Raw genomic sequence first — 24,722 nt, 5'->3', positions numbered from 1 at the left:
TATAGATAGGATTAATGGATGGGGGATTTCCAAGACTGGGGAAACACTTTTAAGGTGAGATGAGAGATTTAGAAAAGACAAAGGGGCAAATTTTTACACACAGTGGTTTGCACGAGTTGAATTTCCTGAGGAAGTGGTGGATGCAGGCACAATTACAACATTTATGAGATAAATAAGAATAGGGAAGGTTTGCAGGGATATGGGCCAGGAGTCGGCAGATGGGACTAACTTAGTTTGGGATTATGTTTGGCATGTACTAGTTGGACTGAAGGGTCTATTTCTGAGCTGTATAACTCTGTCAAACTTGTGCAATGTCATATTGATTTCCAAGCACTATATTTAACACTATGTTGCTTTCCAGCTCCATACTCTTCTCAACCTCCAAGTTGGTTTAGTCCTTTATAAAGTTACTAAAGCAGTGCAACTCAAAAATCATGAATGATCTCTTTTGTGAGTCAGAATCATGCATTATCTCTCCTGATATTCCTGGACCTTTCTACAGTGTTCATAATTGTTCCTTCATGCCATTCTCTACCAATTTCTCTCCTCTGCTTCTCTAAGAGACCTACCCACCCATCATCACTTCAATTAACCTTTTCATTATTTGCATACTTCTCCTTAGTGACACATTTACGAGGGTTGGGTCAGTTTTCACATTGCTTTTATATGTTAATATCAAACTTTGTCTCTTCACTTATTTTGCATTCTGACAGCATGTTGAAGACTTGTATCATGTCAAGTTTTGAATGATTTTCAATATTTGGAAGACTAAAGTGATTTAACTTCAATCCCTGCTGCAAAATCTATGCAAATCACAATCTCCACGCCCCTGTTCCACTGTGCTCTTGAGCAGAGCACATTCAAAATGTTGGGATCCTGTACATCATGAGCTGAGTTTTACATCTGTCCTTTGTGTTCATCACAAAAGCTGTGTACTTTCATATCTGCACTCCACTTTCTTGTATTGATCCTACAAGAATTTGAGGTTACCTATTTGAGTTTGAGATTTCCATTTTCCACAGAAAACAGCCCTGTCTTCTTTCAACCCTTTTTATGAATTTCATTTCAAATCTCGAATTATCATCTTCCTTTTCTTTGCATACTTTAGTGACTCCTGCCCATAAATTGGAGATGAGACCAGAACTCCATATATTGATTCTGGATGTGATGTACTCACTGTTCTGGTCTGATCTCGCCTGCCAGTTTACAATAAGCATTTAGAAAGTCTACTCTAAAACAATTACTGTCGCAGAACTGTAATGGCACAGAAGAGGGCTGTTCAGCCCATCGTGTCTGCACCAGCTGTATTACCTTTCTCTCCCTTCATATAAAGGAGATATTTTTGTCCAATTACAAGCTGTTTTACGACAATAACATGAGAGTAAACATTTTGCAGACAAATCACAAAAACTAGTAATGATGGATTGAAATTTGAGCCTTTGGTTTGATTTAACGGCTATGTTACACCAGTTAGTATACTTGGGATCTTGTTTTTGTCTTGACAACTGACCCTGTTATCGACATTGTTTGTACGCTGCTATCACTGTACAAATAATTTTGAGAATTATATCAACAAACATTGGCATCTGTAGTTATAATCAGTGCTAACTTAAAATAATCAGAATGCAAAATCCAATAATTTATTATAAAAATGAAACATTTTATTTTCAAAGAATTGGAACTACTTCACTGATAACCATGCTGAAAATGTAAAAATGATGGAGGATGTGGAGAAACTCTGCGATCGACTTGAACTAGTGAGGTAAATAACTTTTTACTCAAAGCTTCTTTATCTGCATAATTCCAGGTGAACAATTTATTAATTTATCTAAAAATTGTGTTCATATATATGTTCCTGATCTCTGTGAAGTGTCCCTAAAAGAAATATTATGCATGATACTTTGTTGTAATGCAAATGCCCGAATCTGAAACTATAGCATAAAACGTTTTATTACTTCACGCAGTGTAGAAAACATAATTTTAACCATTAGCAATGTTTCAAGTTGAATCAGCAACTACAGCCATCACAGTTGACCCTGAGCTGAGCTCCTTAGTCTGCAACACAAAGACCACCACCTTCAATGCCATCTGTCTGCCTTTGCTCAGCTCAGCTGAGAGAACTATTAATCTGCACTGCAAATCTTTGTTCAGCAACACTTCCCCAGGAGCTTACCATTAAATGTATAACTCTGCCCTGATTTGCCTTTCCAAAATGTATCACACATTTATCTAAATTAAACTCCATCTGCCATTCCTCAGCCCCTTTGATAAGGTCCCGTTGTACTGAGCTAACCTTTCTGGCTAAATATGCCACCAAACTTGGTGTCATCTGTAAACTTAATAACCATACCTCCTGTATTCATTTATATAAATGATAATAGGTCAAGAAATATTAGTCTGCCCCAGAAAGCCTGATCATGCTATTTTATTTAGTAGATTTTGATTTGTTTTGTCTTTTTCCTTTCCAGCCTCCAAGCCTTAAATGAAGTACTTGCATCAAGCACAAGGGATGAAGGCCAAGTTGAGATAGAGAAACAGGTATGAACTATAATAAAAACTGAAAATACTGGATATTCAGCAGGTCAGGGAGTGGAGAAGCAGAGCTAACTTTGATATTTTCTGGGTAGAACAGTAGTAGGCTATGTTTCCCCCTTGAGCCTGCTAGACTGGTCTGTACTGTAACATCACAGCAGTATAATATCTGTACTTTAAAATTTGGATTGTATTTGAAGAGAGCTTTATGCACAAGTGGGAAATACTGTTGGTAATACTTATGAGAGAATAATTGTGTTAAATTAAGAACATCATAGCTAAACCGATATTTATATCCTTCAGCAAAGTATTAATACACTACATGTATGGAGTGTTAGCACAAACTTACAAACTTGTGCTTGCTTAAGCAATTAAAGTGTAAATTCCAACCCCCCTCCCCCCCCCCCCCCTTCATTTTTCCTTTCCATACAAAGTAACTGAATTAGCTGAACTATAATTTGCTTTGTGTATGAACAGGCAAAATTAATGCATCAAAAGAAACCACTGGGCACTAAGACATTTGATAGTTGGGAACAAGCTACTTTCTTTGACAAGTAGTGCACACTTGTCTTCTGTTCTATGGTGTACTGTAGCAATAAGTTCCAGCGAGTATGCAAAATGCTGACATCTCTAGCAGATCCAGGAGAGAGAAAATTGATGTTGAACAAATGTATTGAAAATAGGAATTTGACAATTTGAATTGATTCTTAAGATCCAAGAGGTGAATGCACAGTTAGCAAAAGAGAAGGAGGAAGCTGAAGCACGAATGCGCCAGGCTACAAAAAGCTCTGATCATGCCACAGGATGTGGAGGAGGAAGCAAAGCATGGCTAGAGGATGACTTGCAGCTGTTAATAAAAGGTGTAAATATCTTTCCTGCTGGAACTAATGCAAGGTAACACATAGCAAAAAAAAAAATTGAATATTGTGAGAATGCATCTTGGAACTAAACATGAAATAAGTTACAGGTATTTGTTTCATGTTTTTCTTGTGGGAGGAGGAGAGTAAAGGAAGGTAGGTCAATAAAAATATAATATTTCCAAAAAATTATAGAACTTGACACGGTTGATTTATTGACGCTCTGAATTTTCCACCTTCCTCACACGTTGGCCCTAGTGACCAGCACTGAAATGAACACTTCATGTCAACTTCATGTTAATTGTTCCTAATTGAAGGAATCACTGAGTCAACTTTTTTCCCCTTACACTATTCATCCTCTAAAGTTGAATAATTGTTCCATGGGTGTTCAATTTTTCCAGCAACTTGTCTATGATATAATTTAACTGTGGTATCTGCGCCAAACCACCACAAAGTCATCTGACCAGTCACTTTTAGACTGAAGCTTTGTTAACATAAATTAAAACATTGAGAAAAATGTACATCCATCTATCCAACTACAACAAATCTACCACACTATCTTCCCTTCCAAATTCCATTGAAAACAAAGAAAATACACTGTATCCAATTTGCTAAAGAGCAGAAAGCTAATAACTAATCCTAATAATCATTTAATATTGTTCTTTTGCCAGATGGGAAGTAATTGCTAATTTTATCAATTCACACTCAACAAGTGGAATCAAAAGGACAGCTAAGGATGTAATCAATAAAGCCAAGAATTTACAAAAACTTGGTAAGTAATCTCCTTTCATCCAATCTTCCAGATAACAACCTAATCCACCATTTGACAAAAAAGTGTCAGTGGTGTTAGGAAATCTGAAAAGTTATCACTGTTTAAGAGGTGAAATATTAGCTATGATCTGTACACTGACACGGTAACACTTCATTGGTTTCAATACAGAGAAGTTCTAACAAATACTTTTTGTAATATTCTTTATTTGAACAAGTTCTATACATATCATTTCTGTTATCCTTCAGATCCTGTACAAAAAGATGAAATAAATAAAAAAGCATTTGAAAAGTTCAATAAAGAGCATAGTACAGCAGTTGCAGCAGTGGATAAGGCAACTCCTTCAGAGAGGTTTGAAGGTAAGAAATGATAAATATGTTGTGAAAAAAATTTGACACGAAGTAACAACCTCTACATGATTTCTTAGAGTCCATTAATTTACAACTATTTAAAAGCTGATATCAATGTGATTCAAGCAAGAAAGTTATATTTTTAGGACAAAGGAAAAACAAAACTTGAAAATACAAGGAATTTGTGATTTGCATGAGTGCTTTTCTGTTATTAAACTAGTACATTAATCACATTAAAATTAATCTCTATCAGAATAATTGAAAAATTAAAAACTATGCAGAATCACTTAGTATTTTCCTTTACAAAGCTTTCAGCCTGAATCATGAGTGCAGTATTGCCACTAAACCCACTTAGTATTCCAGTGTGCTTTAGGAAAAAATGTCATGCAATACATATTGTAATTACTTAATGCTACTGGCGCTATTCTCTGGTAAAGCACTTTGGAATAAAAAGTATGTGAACATACTTCACATTTTACTATGTGATGCAGTCGTGACTTGGTGCACCTACTACACTGAAGAACAATAATGTTGAAAACAAATAATTCTGTAAGCAGTCATCGTTAAGACTTGAGCTACTCCAATTTTAGATGGCATGGAGTTCAACTTGCTGCCCCCTCCTGAAGGCATCAAGTCCCAGTGATATATAATTTCAAAGCATTTATTCTTAAAACATCCCTTACCTGAGCCTGTATCTATTTTCACCTTGTGTATATTTGCTTCATTTAATTGAACAAGGTTTATTTGATAATGACCATGAATTCTAAAATTCCCCACACTCCTCCGTGATCTTAGATGGTGAGATACCAAACTGATATCTTGATTGAATTTAGAAATATCTGGTTGGCAGGAAGCTATTTTTGACTAGAAATATGAAAACCCCATTTTGCAATTTGGACTTTTACTCCAGTAGTGAAGAGATTGTGTTTTGTGCTAGTGCCTGGTTATGACATTAACCCGTGGACAGCAGAAGAACAGAAACTTCTGGAACAAGCGCTGAAGACTTATCCAGTAAATACCCCTGAACGTTGGGAAAAGATAGCAGCAATTGTTCCAGGAAGAACAAAGCGAGACTGCATGAAGAGATACAAGGTAAGCAAAAAGATTAATTTGGAATGTTTTTCAAGGGATGCAGAGCTGAGTGAGCATACCACTAAAAATCACTTAAAGGTAGGAACTTGTATACCAAAATAATATTTTAAATAAAACAACCTCTATACAACATGCTAATTAGTTTGATGTAATTTCAGGATCCCTGAAATAGCTTTGAAATCAGGTGCAGTAAATGATTTAACCACTAACTTAACTTCTGCATTTTGAACTCTTTGCTCTTACTTTACAGGAACTTGTTGAAATGGTCAAAGCAAAGAAGGCTGCACAAGATCAAGTTAATACTGCTCGATCGAAGAAATAAGTTGTTGCCACTCCCTTTTATCATTGTGCATGTGATTATTTGATAATAAAAAGACAAAATCTAGTATAAATGTCTCACTTTATTTTGCATTTAATAGAATATAAACATTTATCTTGTGTAATTTACTCAGTCACCCAGTACATTGTACTGCAAATTCTGTTATAATCTGGGAGTTGTTCAATAGGACCTAGAACAAAAACAAAAACAGCATTATAACATACTGAAATAATCTTCAGCACTGTCATGGTATCCTGATGCCTATTTACTTACCAACAGCTGCAACTGCAGGACATTTATTGTAGATATACTTGGTGCATACATCCCTTATTGTGTTAGCATTAACAGCCTGGTTCAAAATGGAAAGCATTGATTAGTTTAAAGTAACTACACAAAGGCAGGTTCTTTTTTTTTTACTTTTTCTTTAAATAATTTAACCCCCACACTACCACCTAAGTGCGGTAGTGCTTATTTTATCCCCCAGCACCCATGGTGTGTGTGTGCAGGTGGGAGACACAATGAAAGACACAAAGTGCACAAATCTTTATTCAATTTCCACCACCAGGAAGATAGGAAAACACCCGGGTGGCCAGTGACAAACACTGCCCTTCAAAGGCAAGTTCTTAACAGTTTAATTTTGATTAATCTGTCATTAAGCTTAACACAGCTGCCCTTGGAAACAATGTGGAATTTTAACACAGACTTTGTTTACTTACTTCAATTCGAGCTTCAAGCTCTGGGATTGGAATCCTTCTGTTATAACACAACATTTGCCTCCCAATGTCTTCACAGATTGGTGTTGATCCTGGAAATTTTAAATTCCAAATGAATATTTCAAACAAGCATGAATAACAAATTCTACAAATAGATAAACCTTGTTTTTACCATCAAGCTGCAGCAACATGTTTGTTTTTAAGAGGTTTTTGGCTCTTGCAACTTCACTGTCAGTAACACTGGTACACAGTCTTATCCTGAAATAGAAAAAACATGCTAATTAAATGGACTTTGAAAATTATAATTCATGACAAATACAGTACTTTACCTTCATTATTGGTATAAATGAAGGTAGTGTGGTATGAAATGATGTAGCCAAAGCAACTTTATAGTAGTATTCAATGTAATTTGTAACTAATTTTGTTACACCAAAGATCAAAATTAGAGCTAATGACTGCAACAAAGTTAAAGCTATTGCTACATAAAGCAAAATTGCTGTTTTATGTAGGGATGACAACTTCACTGTATAACTTGCAGGACTAATTTTAGTTAATTCTTTAGGAAGAAAAATATTAGAGTTAATGATCATTGTTCATTTACTGATCATTGTTCTGTGTATTGAAGGGATACATGTTTAAAGCTGAAATTTAAACTAGGTTTGGGGTCAGTTGAATTGTTACTTGAGAGTACTGTTATGAAGTTGAAGATATGTACTGTACCTTTAAGTGAGAGCGAATGCTGTTCTGTACAGTGTTTACAAGTACCTGTGTATATTGAGTGGATGGCAGCCTCAGTATACATATGTGTAATATTTGGCTGTGAAATGGATACCGTAGTTGGTTGCTGTTTTGACAACAATTCAAATTTAACATTTAAATTATGCCCCATGATACTAAAACCCAATGGAGTTTGAATTTGTTGTTTTGTCAACATTGAACCAGAGATGATCAGATGTTGGGGATATAAAAAAAAGGCAGGCATTTTGAAAATCAGATAGAGCAACCACCATCAACACAGATTCAAGAAATTAGGAAACACTTGTATCAAAAAACCTTTTCATATGAAACATATTTGCAAGAAAGAGAAAGATGACAACCCAGGGAGATTTTCAGCAGGAAGACAGACACCGAAAACAACAGCCACTGTGTGGTTTTGAAATCAAGTGGATGTAATTTTTATAAGTGTTTTGTTGGAACACTCTTATAATGTTGGAGGCAGATAATAAACAGTTAAGAGAAAAGGGGCTTAGTGTTGTGAATAGCTGTTTAAATGTTCACTTTAAGAGTTTAAAAAAAAGACATTATTCTCTTTAAACAATACAATTTGGGGAGTTCTCTATCATTCATTTTAACAGAAGGGTTCACCGCTGTGTTATAATAGTACACTATGCAACTACAGGCTAGCTTTTCCTGATTAACTACTCAATTGTCAGATTTTAAATGGATCTTCAATTTCATGGGAATTCTGTAAATGTTCCCATGTGCAACTCCCACCTGGCTCTCTAGCCAGAATATACAAGCCAAATTCTCTAATCTATAGCAAGCTTAATTATTTTAAACACCAATTTCCTCTTGGCTTTGTCAATCTGAAGGAGAATAATTCCAGTTTCTCCAGTCTGTCCACATAACTATAATCACTCAAGAGACCCTTCAGCCCTTAAGAGTCTGTACCGCCAAAAACATACTAATATCTTCAGTTTTCCCACGCTAGGCTAACAGCCTCAAATGTTACAACACTTTGAGTGTTCATCCAAGTGCTTTTAAAAAGGATGAAATTACCAGACAGTGCATTCCAGATCCCCACCACCCTCTGGGTGAAAAAAAATCTTTCCTCTAATCCCCTCTGAACCCATCTTTCAATTTAAAAGTGTTTCCCCTTGTCAATGGCCCTTCGATCTGGCCCTTGTCAATGGCCCGTCAACAGCTGCTTTCTATCCATCCTTTCCATGTCCCCTCAACCTTCTCTGCTCCAAAAGGAAAACAACTTGTGCTTATCCAGCCTCTCTTCATAGCTAAAATGCTCCGTCCTCGGTAACTTCCTGGTGAATCTCCATTGCATCCCTCCCATGCAATCACATCTTTCCTATAGTGTGCTGACCAAAACCATACATAGCTGTCACCTAACCAAAGTTCTATACACAAGTTCCCTACAAAGGCTTGCATTCTTAGCTACCCCCTCACCTCATTTTTCAAGGTTAAATTATATCTAGCACTGATCTTCCCATCAAACTAATCCATTTATATTCTTCAATAACTTAAGACCTTCATCCTCTGTCAACCACTCATCCAATTTTTTTCATTTGGAAAGTTGTTTATCAACATCCTCTTCATCTCCTCTTCGCTGACTCACACCCAAAAAACACATTGTCATCCACATCATTTATGTGCATCACAAACAAGAAGGGACTTAAAGACCCTGTGGTACGCCAATACACAGCAGGTTCCAGTCACACAAACATCCTTCTACCACCACCTTCTGTTTCTTGCCACTAGTCCAATTTTGTATCTAACTTGGCAAGTTATCCTGGATCCCATGAGTTATTTTCTTTCAGCTTACAATGTGGGTACTGTCAAAAGTCTTGTTGAAATCCACAAACTACATAGAACAATTCAGCGCAGAACAGGCCCTTCGGCCCTCAATGTTGTGCCGATCTATGAACTAATCTAAGCATATGCTCCTACACTATCCTATCACCATCCATGTGCGTATCCAAGGATTGTTTAAATCTTCCTAATGTGGCTGAGTTAACTACATTGGCAGGCAGGGCATTCCATGCCCTTATCACTCTGAGTAAAGAACCTGCCTCTGACATCTGTCTTAAATCTATCACCTTTAAATTTGTAGCTATGACCCCTCATACAAGCTGATGTCGTCATCCTGGGAAAAAGACTTGCACTCTCTACCCTATCTAATCCTTTGATCATCTATCAAGTTCCCTCTTAGCCGCCGCCTTTCCAATGAGAACAGACCCAAGTCTCCCAGCTTTCCTCATAAAACCTTCCCTCCAGACCAGGCAACGTCCTGGTAAATCTCCTCTGCACCCTTTCCAATGCTTCTACATCCTTCCTATTATGGGGCAACTAGAACTGTACACAATACAAGTGTGGCTGCACTAGCGTTTTGCATAGTGGCAGCATGACATTACGGCACTGGAACTCAATCCCTCTACCAATAAAACCTAATACACTGTATGCCTTCTTAACAGCACTATCAACCTGGGTGGCAACTTTCAGGGATCTACGTACACTGACTCCAAGGTCTCGCTGCACATCCACACTACCAAGAATCTTTCCATTGATCCAGTATTCTACCTTCCTGTTATTCTTACCAAAGCGAATCACCTCTCATTTATCTGCATTGAACTCCATTTGCCACCTGAGCCCAATTCTGCAGTTTATCCAAGTCCCCCTGCAACCTGCAACACTCTTCCACACTGTCCACTACTCCACCAACTTTCGTATCATCTGCAAATGTATTAACCCATCCACCTATGCCTGCGTCCAAGTCATTTATAAAAATGACAAACAGCAGTGGTCCCAAAACAAGTCCTTGTGGCACATCACTAGTAACCGGATTCTAGGCTAAATATTTTCCATCAACCACCACTCGCTGCTTTCTAAACCAAACTGATAAATCACCCTCAATCCCATGCCTCAGCATTTTCTCCAACAGTCTACCATGTGGAACCTTATCAAAGATTTTACTGAAGTCCATGTACACCATGTCAACTGTCCTACCCTCATCTACATGCTTGGTCACCTTCTCAAAAAAACTGAGGTTTGAGAGACACAACCTGCCCTTGATGAAACCATGTTGACTATCTGCAATCAAATCGTTGCTTGCTAGATTATAAATCCTCTCTTACAATCCTTTCCAAAACTTTTCCTACAATAGGACGCAAGGTTCACTGGTGTGTAATTATCTGGGTCATCTCTACTGCCCTTCGTGAACAAGGGCACAACATTTGCAATCCTCCAGTCCTCTGTACTAAACCTGTAGACAATGATGACTCAAAGATCAAAGCCAAAGGCTTCGCCATCTCCTCCCCAGCTTCCCAGAGAATAAATTCCATCCGGCCCAGGGATCTTTCACTCCTTCTAGAATTGAAAACACCTCATCCTTACTAACCTTGATCCTTTCTAGTCTAATATCCTGTATCTTATTCTTCTCCCCTATAATATTCTCCATTTTGAGTGAAAACAGATGAGAAATATTTGTTTAGCACCTCTCCGATCTCACAGGGCCCACACATAACTTTCCATGTCTGTCTTTGACTGGCTCTATTCTTACCCTAATCATCCTTTTATTCCTCACATACTTATAGAAAAGCTTTAGGGTTCTCCTTTATTCTACCTGCTAAAGACTGCTCATGTCCTCTCCTTGCTCCTCTTAACTCTCTCTCTAAATCCTTCCTAGTTAATCTATAACTCTTCATCGCCTCATCTGAGCCATCTCATCTCATCATCACATAAGTCTCCTCCTTCCGCTTAACAAGAGAAGCAATTTTTTTTAGTAAACCACGGTTCTCTTACCTTATTACTTCCTCCCAGCCTGACAGGGACATACCTATCAAGGACACACAATATCTGTTCCTTAAACCAGCTCCACATTTCAATTATCTGCATCCCCTGCATTTTGCTACTCCATTCTATGCATCCTAAGTCTTGCCCAATCGCATTATAATTGCCCTTCCCCCATCTACAATTCTTGCCCTGTGGCTTGCACCTATCCCTTTCCATCGCTAAACTAAACATAACTCTCTCCAAAGTGTTCACCTACCACTAATTCAAACACATGGCCTGGTTCATTACCAAGTACCAGATCCAGTGTCGCCTCCCCTCTTATCGGCCCTTCGACATACTGTGTCAGGAAACCCTCCTGCACATGGACAAAAAACTGATCCATTCGATGTACTAGAGTTCTAGCATTTCCAGTCAATGTTGGGGAAGTTAAAGTCCCCCATAACGACCATCCTTTTTCTTTCACTCCTACCCAGAATCATTTTGCCAATCATCTCCTCCACATCCCTGGAATTCTGCGGAGGCCTATAAAAAACTCCCAGCAGTGTGATCTCTCCTCTCCCTTTCTAACCTCAGCCCATACCACCTCAGTAGACGCATCCTTGTCAAAGATTCTTTCAGTCATCGTCATACTATCTTTGATTACCAAGGCCACACCTCACCCTCTTTTACCAACTTCCCTGATCTTAATGAAAATTCTAACCTGGAACCTGCAACATCCATTCCTGACCTTGCTCTATCCATTTCTCCAAAATGGCCACAACATTGAAGTCCCACGTACCTATTCATGATCCAAGCTCACCTTCCTTATTTCGGATACTTCTGGCATTGAAGGAGACACATTTCAAACCAGCTTGCTGTCTGCCAGCAAATCCTGTGACTGAAATTCTGTTCATACCCTCCCTACTCTCATCCTCCTGTGCATTGGAACCACACCTCAGGATCCCATCCCCCTGCTGAGCTAGTTTAAACCCATCTGAATAGCACTAGCAAATTTCCCACCCAGGACATTAGTACCCCTCTGGTCAAGTGAAGACTGTCCTGTTTGAAATATAACATTAAATACAACAGGATCTTGATCATATGCGCCAATGGGTGGTGAAGTGGTAGATTGAGTTTAGATAAATGTGAGGTGCTGCATTTTGGGAAGGCAAATCAGGGCAGGACTTACAGTTAACATTAAGATCATTGGGAATGTTGTTGAACAAAGAGACCTTGGAGTACAAGTTCATCGTTCTTTCAAAGTGGAGTCGCAGGATGATAGGACAGTGAAGGCGGCTCTTGGTATGCTTGCCTTTATTGGTCAGTCCATTGAGTATTGGAGTTGGGAGGTCATGTTGCGGCTGTACAGGACTTTGGTTAGGCCACTTTTGAAATGCTGCGTGCAATTCTGGTCTCCCTGCTGTAGAAGGCTGTTGTGAAACTTGAAAGGGTTCAGAAAATATTTAAGGGATGTTGCCAGAATTGGAGGGTTTGAGCTAATAGGGAGAGTCTGAATAGACTGGGGCTGTTTTCCCTGGAGCATTGGAAGCTGATATTCATAAAGTCATGAGGGGCATGGATAGGTTAAATAGACAAGGTATTTTCCCTAGGTCAGGGAGTCCAAAACTAGGGGACATAGGTTTAAGGGGAGAGGGGAAAGATGTAAAAGGGACCCAAGGGGCAACCTTTTCATGCAGACGGTGGTGCATGTATGGAATGAGCTGCCAGAGGAAGTGGAGGAGGCTGCTACAATTACAACATTTGAAAGGCATCTGGATGGGTATATGAATAGGAAGGGTTTGGTGCTCATTCCATACATGCACCACCATCTGCATGAAAAGGTCGCTCCTTGGGTCCCTTTTACATCTTTTCCCTCTCCCCTTAAACCTATGTCCCCTAGTTTTGGACTAGATTTATTTAGGATATCTGGTCCACATGTACGAGTTGGATTGAAGAATTTGTTTCCATGCTGTACATTTCTATGGGCTCTAAATACCTGACTCTTGTTTACATACTTGATCACTGCCTCAAAACAAAAATCACCCAGATTTGTTGGGCATGACCTCCCTCTGACAAAGCTATGCTGACTATCTTTGATCAAACTTTGCCTCTAAACCTCTCCCTTTAGAGTTTTTCCAATAGTTTATCTATTGCTGCTGTGTGACTGATGGGTTTATTGATTCACTTACCACTCTCTTTGAACAAAATGCAGCATGTTGTCAATCGTATTGGGCTCACAGACCATGTAAAGCCCCCACAGACCAGTATCTGTATAGCAGGTGTTGAAAGATTGGAAACTGTGGCAGAGATTACCCTGGCAAGCAATCTGTGCCAATTTACTGGACAAGTTCTGTTTTCAAAAAATAAAATTGTTTGTTTAGACAGCCAACTGAATTATAAAAATGAACTCTGTCAAGCAATTAAAACTGAATAGTGGCAAAGGAAAAGTTTATTCAACTATTATGCAATTTGAAACCAGGTGAGATGTTCAAAAATGCTTATATAATAGCTGTAAAGTTACCTCAGTAATATAGGGCTACTGTTTCATTAAAGAGACGCAACTGATGGTAATTTAGTTAAGCCTTGGGCGAGGGGAGACCATCATGGTAACCACAGTCAGTGTGGGAACGGAGCCGTGTGCCATTGGCCTCACCCTACATAACAAACCAGTTGTCCAGCTAACTGACTGGTCCCAGTGGGTGATACCTATTGATCTTTATGTCACATGTACATTCAATAGCCCAAATCAGCTGCGAAATGGATAGAACAGTCAGCCAATTGATAAATCAGAAAATGAAAAAAAAAAGATTGTTTTGAGTTGTCAGTGATTGATGGAACTCTACCAGATTCAATACTTGCAGAGTTAACATTTTCAAAATATTAACTATATGTAAGAGTGGAATTTTCAGAGCAGCCTGCTAAAGTGATGGCAGTGTTTATTTCCCACTTTCTGGTACTGCTGGAATTTATCAAATGTGGAATGCTCATTTAGCTCCATCACCAATGAAAGAACATTGTAGTTTATTAGCAAATTAGATACACTGTTCTGAAAACAAAACCCTCAAGCTAGGATTTTACCCCAGTAAAATCAATGGTCAAATTATAATAGGCTTCCATTAAACAAAAAATTATATTGTTCTAATTTTATTTACTTACCGCACCACCACCAAAAGAACGGTCCCAATTACCAATTAAGGTATTTGCTACCATGAGGGGAATAGTATCTGCGTGTGACCAGCCAATAGCTTCAATAGCAATTGCAATATGAGCCAATGGCATCTTGTCATCTCTTACCCGAATCTGGAAAACAAAATCAGTTATCACTTTAATGTATATCTGCTGCAGTTATCACAATACAAAAAAAACTTAAACAATGAGCCCACAGACATGTAAATATAATCTGAACTAAAATCAAAGTTGAGAATTGAGAAAATAAATTGTGCATTGTAACAATTCACACCACCACAGGCTAAACTTTATGTATATTTTGAAGAATTTGTGGGTGGCACGGTGGCACAGTGTATGGCACTGCTGCCTCACAGTGCCAGAGACCCAGGTTCGATTTCAACCTTGGGCGACTGTCTGCGTGGAGTTTGCACATTCTCCCAGTGTCTGCGTGTGTTTCCTCCGGGTGCTCCGGTTTCCTCCCACAGTCCAAAAATGTGCAGGTTAGGTGAATTGGCCATGCTAAATTGCCCGTAGTGTTAGATGAAGGGGTAAATGTAGGGGAATGGGTCTGGGTGGGTTGCGCTTTGGCGGGTCAGTGTGGACATGTTGAGCCGAAGGGCCTGTTTCCACACTAAGTAAGTAATCTAATATGTCAACATTCCAGTTATTGAAGCAATCAGAAATTCGCAGCTCTCGAATACGTAGTTCCAAGAGTGACTCAAACCTACACAGTTGAATTAAACGACTTCCACTATTCAATCAAAACTCTTAGAGCAACATTACGCGATCTGTACAATCTTCAAAACTCACCACAGTACATCCAAGTAGCTACCAAAGAATTACATTTTCGGTTTCTTCCTTGCCTCTTCCCACTTACTAGCTGACATTCAGGGTGCAAGTTTACACAAATTTGTGCAATTAAGTAACATTTCAGAATGATTAATAAAGTAACTCACTCAATTCTTTGTTTTCCCAATTCTTTCACAATAATAAATACATTTATGCTTCATTGACTTGAAGAGATGACACACTAATAGATGGAAAGAGTGAAAGAACTGGGTAGACACCAGCTAGCCAGGTGGTTTATCAGCTGGTGATCCACTTTGCATCATGCTCTCAATTCTCACAGGGATGCTACAGATCTCTGCAAGATCACAAGGAAGTACGCAAAGCCACATTCAAAGTGAAGAAAACAAGATTGATCCTATCACAGCTACTGGTCACAACTAATCTGTGTACAGAGGGAAATGGTAGCTAGTAAACTGTTCACATGCTTTATGAAATATTAAATCGTTATGTACATACCTCACTTCCTGTGAACTTACAAGGAGGCAGGTCTGGTGTGGTATGACCATTGTAGGTTGTTAGTAGATTACCAAAATGATGCTTTGCCAAGTCAACCAATTTATCATGATCCACTCCTGCAAAAAAGGAATTCAAACTTGACAACTGAAGAAAATGTGCAGCTATGTTGGCAGATGGACAGAAAAATATTCAGTTAATACAATTAATTTCTGGATTTACTGTACATACTCCATGAAGTTGATTATTAGAACAAATGCAATCTAAGCAAAACATAACTTAAATACCTGTACATCAAGGCGGCACGGTAGCTCAGTGGTTAGCACTGCCGTCTCATAGCGCCAGGGACCCGGGTTCAATCCCTGCCTTGGGTGATTGTCCGTGTGGAGTTTGCACATTCTCCCAGTGTCTATGTGGGATTCCTCTGGGTGTTCTGGTTTCCTCCCACAATCCAAAGATGTGCAGGTTAGGTGAATTGGCCATGCTAAATTGCCCATAGCGTTCAGGGATGTGTAGGTTAGATGCATTAGTCAGGGAACACATATAGTAATGGTCTGGGTGGGACACTCTTCGGAGGTTCAATGTGGACTTGTTGGACCAAATGGCATGTTTCCACACTGTAGTGATTCCATGATATCAAACAATTTATTTTTTTTCCCTCCAACCTGAAGTTGTCAGACTCCTTGTTTGGGTGGGCCTGATGTATTCACCTTTCTGATCATCTATAATTGCCATATTTAACTGGCCATTGCTCATTTGAGAGCTGTAACAGTGGCGCAGACTAATGGACAGCAGGGAGCAGTACAATAAAGTCCAATCCTATTCTCAGCTGACATTCATCACATGTATTCATTGCCAGCAAGGTTGACAGATAATGACTGAAGTGGGAACTCTGGAAGATATTTCCTGTCCTCAAGGCTGGAATACTAATTGTTAGCATCTCTACTGACATTTTCGTCTGAACAACAGATTTTCATCCAAAATAAACCCAGATATTTACAGTTTAGAATTTGGTGTTAAATATGAAAAGAAAGCAGTTATAGTGCAAAATATACTTCAAAGGAATTCTGATTATACAATTCAGTCATAGGCAACAATGAAAAATCCATACATTTAAATCTGATAAAAGTAAATACCACATTCCCTTGAAATATCAAAACATTTTCTGATTATATTGATCATAAAATTAAACTTCATATTAAACTTCATATTTATGTTCTAGTTTATGTTCAGGAGCAACACTTCTCAAACTGTCTACTTTAGCATACCCTCCCCTAAGTAAACTTTCATAACGTAGCAAAAGAAATGAAAATGCACTAAAACTATATTGTTTGTTGCCTGAAGGAATTGTGATGCATTGACATTAGAATTACAATTGTTTATTATTGGAATAATCAATTGAAAATGTTCTAACCTCCAGCTGCAGCCAATACCATCCTTGGTCCTTTGTAGTGCGTTGTGATATATTCCACTAGGTCATTTCGAGTTATGGATCTGTTACAATAATAAGTTTAGTGAGTGTAAAAGCAAGGGAAGAAAAATCAAGATGACAATTAAGAAATACAAATACATACTTGATGTTTTCCGTAGGTCCCAGAATGGTACGGCCTAAAGCTGTTGCCTGATATGCTGTGGCATGCAGATAGTCAAAGACTACTTCCTGCAGATTGGTTTCAACTTCTTGCATTTCCCTTAAAATAACGCCTCGCTCACGCTCAATCTCAGCGGATCCCAAGGTACTGTTCTGAATAATATCTGCGAGGATTTCAACAGCTGCGTGCAAAGCATCAAACAAAATATGGCTTACAAATGTAGACTTATTGTTTAAACCCGATATTTTAATGACCAAGTTTCCTTCAGCGAATTCTGTAAAAGTATTATACAGCATATCATGTTTCAACAGTAGACAAATGTTTAGAATGTCTGGAAACACTATGCTAATTATTTCCACAATGAATTCAGGTTAAAAAGCACACAACCCTTTAAAGGGTGGGGAACACATCTTCTTAACTTATCCGAGAAGGCCTTAAAAGAAACTTAAATTAACAAAGTATAGTTTTCAAAGTAAGAGAATTTTTATGTGCTATATTATTCAAGTTCAAAAGATAACAGATATTAAATCAATCACCTCTGGGCAGATCTTTAGAAAATGCTTTAGCATAATACACTGTTTGTTCTCTAGATGTGTATGCATTTAAATGGGCTCCCATGTTCTCGATTTCAAGTTCCAAGTCTAGCTGAGAGCGTTTCTTTGTGCCCTGTGAGGGAGGAATAGCAAGTTTAATGGCAATGCATTGAATTGCAATGAAAAAGCAGGTATATGCTTTTTTGGGTCAATTATACGATGTTTGACACCAAACTGATCTTCAAACTCAACACGTAGTCCATCCTCAAAGCTGACAAACAAGCTCCAAGATATTGTCCTTCAATTCACAACCTGTCTCTGCTGAAATTACAACTCTTATCTCTTGCAAGTCCAACTTCACAATACTCCCATGCCTCCCAATTTCCACACAACACAAATTCCAACTATTCCATTCCAATTCCATTATCCCTGAATTTGGCGAATATTACTGGTGTTCTCCCATACTCAGCACAATTTTTCAAACCCCCTCACTCACTTTTAATCGTAAATTCTTACTAGCACTGTTCTTAAAACTCCCTCTTTAATCAATACTTTAATGAATTAAGAGGATGTCTCATTTCCACAAATTTTCTTCCAAAACCAGCTGGCTACAACATCAAAAGAAATCCTACTCAATCAGTCCATTTGCACCTAATTTTACACAAAAACAGAAACTGCTGCAGAAACTCAGCAGGTCTGGCAGCATCTTTAAACAGAAAGCAGAGTCACTGTTTTGGATCCACTGACCTTAAAGCAGAACTCTCAGATGCTGCCAGACCTGCTAAGCTTCTCCAGCAATTTCTATTTTTATTCCAGATTTCAGCATCTGCAGTTGTTGGCTTTACTTTACCACTTAATTTTACTCCCTATTCCAACTCAGATCTGACTGTCTTTTAATAAAAGTAATAAAAGTAATTAAAAGTACTAAATAAAGTTGCTAATTTTAAAGTAAAGTATTTTATGAAAGCAGGTGTTGCCTTACTTTAAAAGCCATGTGCTCCAAAAAATGAGCTGTTCCATTGTTCTTTTCATTCTCATAGCGGCTCCCAGCGTCAATCCATAGTCCAACCTAAAGAAAGCAACAAGGTGTACTTCACAGAAAAACACAAAAATTTGTATCAAAGTCAAAAGATATAATAATAAAAATAAAAAAACATCTTGGCTCCCCAAAAATATTACTTCTTTTCAACTCACAAAACTCTAATAATTTGTTGGTAGAAAGTGTTTCATTTAACAAAACAATTTGCAAGACCCAGTTACTTAATAGATCATTCAGCTGCACATAGATAAAATGGCAATTGCTGGAAATCATGATATAGGAGATAACAATTAGAAAAAGGTACAACTGATCACTGCCGACGATACAGCAGTTGTTAAAGAACAGAAAGCAGAGTAAGAACAAACACATGACTTATAGATTGGCAAGGCATACCTAGTAATGTTAATGGGTACAGAGGACCATCATTAAAATTTTCTGATGATACCAAATTAGGGAACATAAACTGTGAGAAAGAATGAAAGAGACAATAGAAAAAATTTCAGCTTGTTAAATCAGAGATATATGTGGCAAATTTAAAAAAGTCAAAAAGAAAGGAAGCATACCTAAGGTCTAGGCAACTAAAAACAAAGTCATTGAAGAATATAGAGAAAGAAGGAAGGAGCTCAAATGAGAAGGCAAGAGAGCAAAAAGGGGTTATGAAATTTCCTTGGCCAGCAGCGTTAAGGATAATTCCAAGGCGGTTGAGAGAAGGTATGAGAAACAGGATTCATTCACATTGGAAGGGAATGGACTTGTTAGTAATAGACAGCATGGGTTTGTGCAGGGAAGGGCTTGTCTCATTAACGATTGAGTTTTTTTTGGAAGAGGTGACAAAAATAATTGATCAGGAAAGGACAGTGGATGTTGTCTACATGGACTTTACTAAGGCATTTGATAAGGTACCTCATGGCAGGCTGGTACAAAAGGTAGAGTCTCCTGGGATTTGGAGTGAGCTGGCTGGATGGATACAAAACAGACTTGGTCATAGAAGACAGAGTAGCAGTGAAAGAGTGCTTTTCAGAATGGAGATCAGTAACTAGTGGTGTTCCACGGGGATCAGTGCTGGACCTTTGTTGTTTGTAATTTATATAAATGATCTGGGGGAAAATGGAGATGGTCTGATTAGAAAGTTTGCAGATGATACCAAAATTGCAGACAGTGAGGTGGATTGTCAAAGGATACATTAACAGAGAAATGGCAGATGGAATTTAATTTAGACAAATGCGAGGTGATGCAATTTGGAAAACCAAACTCAGGTGCAAATTATGGAATAAACTGCAGATTCCTTACGAGCATTGACAGAGAGTGATCTGGGCGTACAGGTCCACAGATTCCTGAAAATGGCAACACAAGGTGTTTAAGAAGGCATACAGCATGCTTGCCTTCATTGGCCAGGGCATCGAATATAAAAGTTGGCAAGTTATGTTACAGTTGTACAAAACATTAGTTAGGCCACATTTGGAATATTGCATGCAGTTCTGGTTGCCACACTGGAAGGACATCAATGCTTTGGAGAGATTGCAGAGACGTTGCCTGATTTGGAAGGTTTTAGTAGTAAGGAGCAGTTGGATAAACTCATTGTTTTCACAAAAACAAAATTCTGACAGGCATGAATAGGGTGGATAGTCAGAAGCTTTTTCAAGGGTGGAAAGGTCAACTACAAGAGGGCACAGGTTCAAGGTGAGAGGGGGAAGGTTTAAGGGAGAAATGCAGGGAAAGATTTTCACAGGAGGTTGGAGTAATACACTGCTGGTGGAAACAGGCACATAGCAATGTTTAAAGTGTATCGTGAGAGACACATGAAATGTAAGATGAACTGAGGGTTAGATACCATGGATGGGCAATAAGCAGCAAGTCTAAATAACAAATAGGAATTGACACCAGCCTTGGTGGGCCAAAGGGCCTGATCCAGTGCCGTACTGTACTGTATTGCATTGTATAAATAGAAGTCTATACTGGTCAGTTTGCAGCAGCATATTCTGAAAATAAAAGAAAAATTGCCTGAACACAAAAATCCCAATGGAATAAGGAATATGATACCGAGTATGGATTTTTAAAAGGCAGACTATGGATGATGAAAGCAATTATATGACATATGGACTCTGCTGCACCATAGATTTACTAGAAAAATGCTAATAATGAGATGACATGGACAAGAAAATTAAACAAAAGTCTGAAGCTCAATGTACTGAGAGGGTAAAGTTCCATGGGCATCAAAAGCAGTATTAAAAAAAAATTTCTATATTTATTAGAATACAAACATTTTTTAAAAATGTCAGCCATGATATTCAAGAAGGAATTCTACAACTATTGAACGATGTATGGAAATGAAAGTGTAAATAGTTTCGATACTTTTTTAAAAATGTAAGCACGATAACCATAACTGCCTCATAGGTTAAAAATCACACAACACCAGGTTATAGTCCAACAGGTTTAATTGGAAGCACACTAGCTTTTGGAGCGATGCTACTTGACGCTCCGAAAGCTAGTGTGCTTCCAATTACACCTGTTGGACTATAACCTGGTGTTGTGTGATTTTTACCTTTGTACATCCCAGTCCAACACCGGCATCTCCAAATCATGCCTCATAGGTGACTGCGAATTTCAGAGACATTTTGGTACTAACTATAGGGTATAAGGTTAGTATAGAAAGGTGGATATGAAGTGGATAAACCATGATCTTCTTGAGTGATGGAGCAGATTGACAGGCAAATGGTTTACTTTTGCCCCTTTTGTTTTCTTGATCTGTATGCAGCTTTTAATGCAATTGGGACTAAACCATTCCACTCCAATGCTTTTCTGTCCACCTATCTGTCCATCTACCTAGTCATAGCCAGACAATTATGTGCTTTGTTTCCTATTTTCACAGTTATCTCTGAAGACCCCAAGGATCTATTCTTGGCCCTCCATTATTTTGAATCCACATACTGCCTCACCTCAGTGACATCATCTGAAAACTCAGTATTAATTTTCACATGCACAACGACAACACCCGTTTCTATTTCACCATCACTTCTCTAAACCCCTCCAATGTCTCTAAGCATCGTCACACTGCTTGTCTGACATTCAGTACCAGATGAACAGTGATTTCCTGGGAAGGGTAAAGCCACTGTCTTCAGTTTATACTACAGACAAAGCACCCTAACCACCAAGTCCATCATTGCCCCAATCAATGTGACAAAGGCAAAATCAGACTGTTTGGAATGTTGATGTTCTATCTAACATTATATTTAGAAATGACTTGGATGGAGGCATAGTGAGCATGTATCCAAGTTTAGTGAGAGTAGAAAGCTAAATAGTAGCAAATGATTAATCAACATCCGTAAGTCCAAAAAGAATCTAGAGTGATTAATTCTGTAAAAGAGATAGGGCATTATAACTTGATAGAAATGGGCTGGTTTTGCTGAAGAAAAGAATCATCAGCAGCATAGTGTGTTTTACAGATTCTGGGTATCTCAAAGTATTTTACTGTCAGGGAAGAGCTTTGTGAAGTGTAATTACTATGTAAACAATGTGAAAATTGACCAGAGGGACATATGTCCAAAAAATGCATGAGAAATCCAATTTATCAGCTACAGATTTTAGTTCAAGCTCCAAAAGTTGGTCCTTTTCCTCCAGTTCTGAATCTTAATTCCAGACACTGGAGAAATGAGAGGTTGAAGACTCTTCCCCCCCCAATCGTGGTAATCTACGTACTCAGTAAACATATTATTAAGTACTGCTGTCTGAAATAACAATGTTTCAGAACAGGAGACTGAATTTCTATAGATTTTTTCTAAAAAAAACAGAATAACCTGCTTCTTTCAGATGTCATGAATATGAACTTTAGACATTCAAAAATGGAACCTAGGTCGCTTAGTTTAGCAACTCACGAATGATATCTTTGATAGTACACAGTGTAGATTGACAAAGATGATACTAGAACTAAAAGAGATAAATTAAGGAAGGAAGGCTATATAGAGATTGTGATAGACGCTAGTTAGTGGCCAATTACAACATTTAAATGGCATCTGGATGGGTGTATGAATAGGAAGAGTTTAGAAGGATATGGACCAAGTTCTGACAAATGGGGCTAGACTACTTTAGGTTACCTGCTCGGCATGGGCAAGGTGAATTGCAGGGTCTGTTTCTGTGCTGTACATCTTTAATGAGCATTTGGAAAGGCAAGGACTGATTTGGGATAGTCAACACGTCTCACAAACTTGATTGTGTTTTTTGAAGTAGTAACAAAGAGAATTGGTGAGGGCAGGTGGTGGACATCATCTATATGGACTTCAGTAAAGCATTTGACCAGATTCCTCATGGTAGACTGGTTAGTAAGGTTAGATCTCATGGAATAAAGGAGAACTAGCCAGTTAGATACAGAACTGGCTTGAAAGTACAAGACAGAGGGTGATGGTGGAGGGTTGCTTTTCAGACTGGAGGTCTGGGACCAGTGGTGTGCCACAGTAATCGGTGTAGGGTCCACTGTTTCTTTGTCATTCATATAAATTATTCGGATGTGAACATAGGAGGTATAGTTAGTAAGTTTGTAGATGACACCAAAATTGGAGGTGTAGTAGACAGTGAAGAACATTATCTCAGAATACAATAGGATCTTGATCAGATGGACCAATGGGCTGAGGAGCGGCAGATGGAGTTTAATTTAGATAAATGTGAAGTGCTGTATTTTGGAAAAGCAGATCAGGGCAGGACTTATACACTGTATGGCAAAGTCCTGGGGAGTGTTGCTGAACAAAGAGACCTTGAAGTGCGGGTTCATAGTTCCTTGAAAGTAGAGTTGCAGATAGATAGGATAGTGAAGACGACATTTGGTATGCTTTCCTTTATTGGACAGAGCATTGAGTTTAGGAGTTGGGAGGTCATATTGCAGCTGTACAGGACATTGATTAGGCCACTTTTGGAATATTGTGTGCAGTTCTGTTCTCCTTTCTGTTGGAATGATGTTCTGAACCCTTTCATGTTTCACAAAAGATTCAAAAGGATGTTGCCAAGGTTGGAGGATTTGAGCTACATGGAGAGGTTGAATAGGTTGGGGTTGTTTTCCCTGGAGGAGGAGCGGAGGAGGCTGAGAGGTGACTTTAGAGGTTTATAAAACCATGAGAGGATTGGCTTTCCTGGGTGGGGGAGTCCAGAACTCGAGGGCATCCGTTTAGGGTGAGAGGTGAAAAATTTAAAAGGATCTGATGGGCAACTTTTTCACGCAGAGGGTGGTACATGTATGGAATGAGCTGCCAGAGGGAGTGGAAGAGGCTGGTACAACTAACTTTTAAAAGGCATCTGAATGGGAACCGAATATGAAGGGTTTACAGGCATATGGGCCAAGTGCTGGCAAATGGGACTAGATTGGGTTTTGATATTTGGTCTTGATATTTAGTCAGCATGGACTAGTTGGACCTAAGGATCTGTTTCTGTGCTGCACATCTGTATGATTCTATGTCATCAACAGTGCTATTATTGATTGGAAGCTCTTTAGATCAAGTAGATTGGATGGGGCGGTGTTTGTGCAGTGTGTCCTGGAAGCTTTTCTAACTCAGTATGTAGATTGTCCGACCAGAGGGGAGGCCATTTTGGATTTGGTACTCAGTAATGAACAAGTGATGGGCTTGTTAGTGGGTGAACATTTTGGTGATCATGACCACAATTCTGTGACTTTCACCTTGGTTATGGAGAGAGATAGGTGCGTGCAACAGGATAGGTTTTACAATTGGGGGAAGGGTAATTACGATGCTGTAAGACAGGATCTGAGGAGCATAAGTTGGGAGCATAGGCTGTCAGGGAAGGATGTCGTGGAAATGTGGAACTTTTTCAAGGAACAGATACGACGTGTCCTTGATATGTATGTACCTGTCAGGCAGGAAAGAGATGGTCGTGTGAGGGAACCTTGGTTGACGAGGGAGGTTGAATGTCTTGTAAAGAGGAAGAAGGAGGCTTACATAAAGTTGAGGAAACA

General features: G+C 38.7%; 2 protein-coding genes across 3 annotated transcripts in view; one reads left to right on the top strand and one right to left on the bottom strand.

Annotated features, from left to right (window-relative positions):
* Positions 1–5,988, top strand: part of dnajc2 (DnaJ (Hsp40) homolog, subfamily C, member 2) — a 43,172-nt gene extending 37,184 nt beyond the window's left edge. For both annotated transcript variants that reach the window (XM_043713834.1, XM_043713835.1), the window contains 7 exons: positions 1,674–1,762; positions 2,469–2,538; positions 3,245–3,426; positions 4,061–4,161; positions 4,407–4,517; positions 5,446–5,600; positions 5,851–5,988. In XM_043713834.1, coding sequence (XP_043569769.1) covers positions 1,674–1,762; positions 2,469–2,538; positions 3,245–3,426; positions 4,061–4,161; positions 4,407–4,517; positions 5,446–5,600; positions 5,851–5,922 — 780 coding nt within the window. In that variant the 3' untranslated portion in view covers positions 5,923–5,988. The remainder of the gene's footprint in view (positions 1–1,673; positions 1,763–2,468; positions 2,539–3,244; positions 3,427–4,060; positions 4,162–4,406; positions 4,518–5,445; positions 5,601–5,850) is intronic.
* Positions 5,984–24,722, bottom strand: part of pmpcb (peptidase, mitochondrial processing subunit beta) — a 39,573-nt gene continuing 20,834 nt past the window's right edge. Inside the window, exons 4-14 of the mRNA XM_043713836.1 lie at positions 18,713–18,799; positions 17,734–17,863; positions 17,180–17,378; positions 17,020–17,099; positions 15,609–15,724; positions 14,292–14,435; positions 13,325–13,485; positions 6,805–6,890; positions 6,636–6,724; positions 6,193–6,268; positions 5,984–6,109 (exon numbers count right to left, since the gene is read on the bottom strand). Of these exons, the coding sequence (XP_043569771.1) occupies positions 6,045–6,109; positions 6,193–6,268; positions 6,636–6,724; positions 6,805–6,890; positions 13,325–13,485; positions 14,292–14,435; positions 15,609–15,724; positions 17,020–17,099; positions 17,180–17,378; positions 17,734–17,863; positions 18,713–18,799 (1,233 nt within the window). The 3' untranslated portion in view covers positions 5,984–6,044. The remainder of the gene's footprint in view (positions 6,110–6,192; positions 6,269–6,635; positions 6,725–6,804; positions 6,891–13,324; positions 13,486–14,291; positions 14,436–15,608; positions 15,725–17,019; positions 17,100–17,179; positions 17,379–17,733; positions 17,864–18,712; positions 18,800–24,722) is intronic.

Source organism: Chiloscyllium plagiosum, chromosome 23 (genome assembly GCF_004010195.1).
Source record: "Chiloscyllium plagiosum isolate BGI_BamShark_2017 chromosome 23, ASM401019v2, whole genome shotgun sequence".
NCBI classification, from domain to species: Eukaryota; Metazoa; Chordata; class Chondrichthyes; order Orectolobiformes; family Hemiscylliidae; genus Chiloscyllium; species Chiloscyllium plagiosum.
Note: the sequence above shows the minus strand (reverse complement) of the source record. Positions and strands in the feature narration are given on the sequence as shown.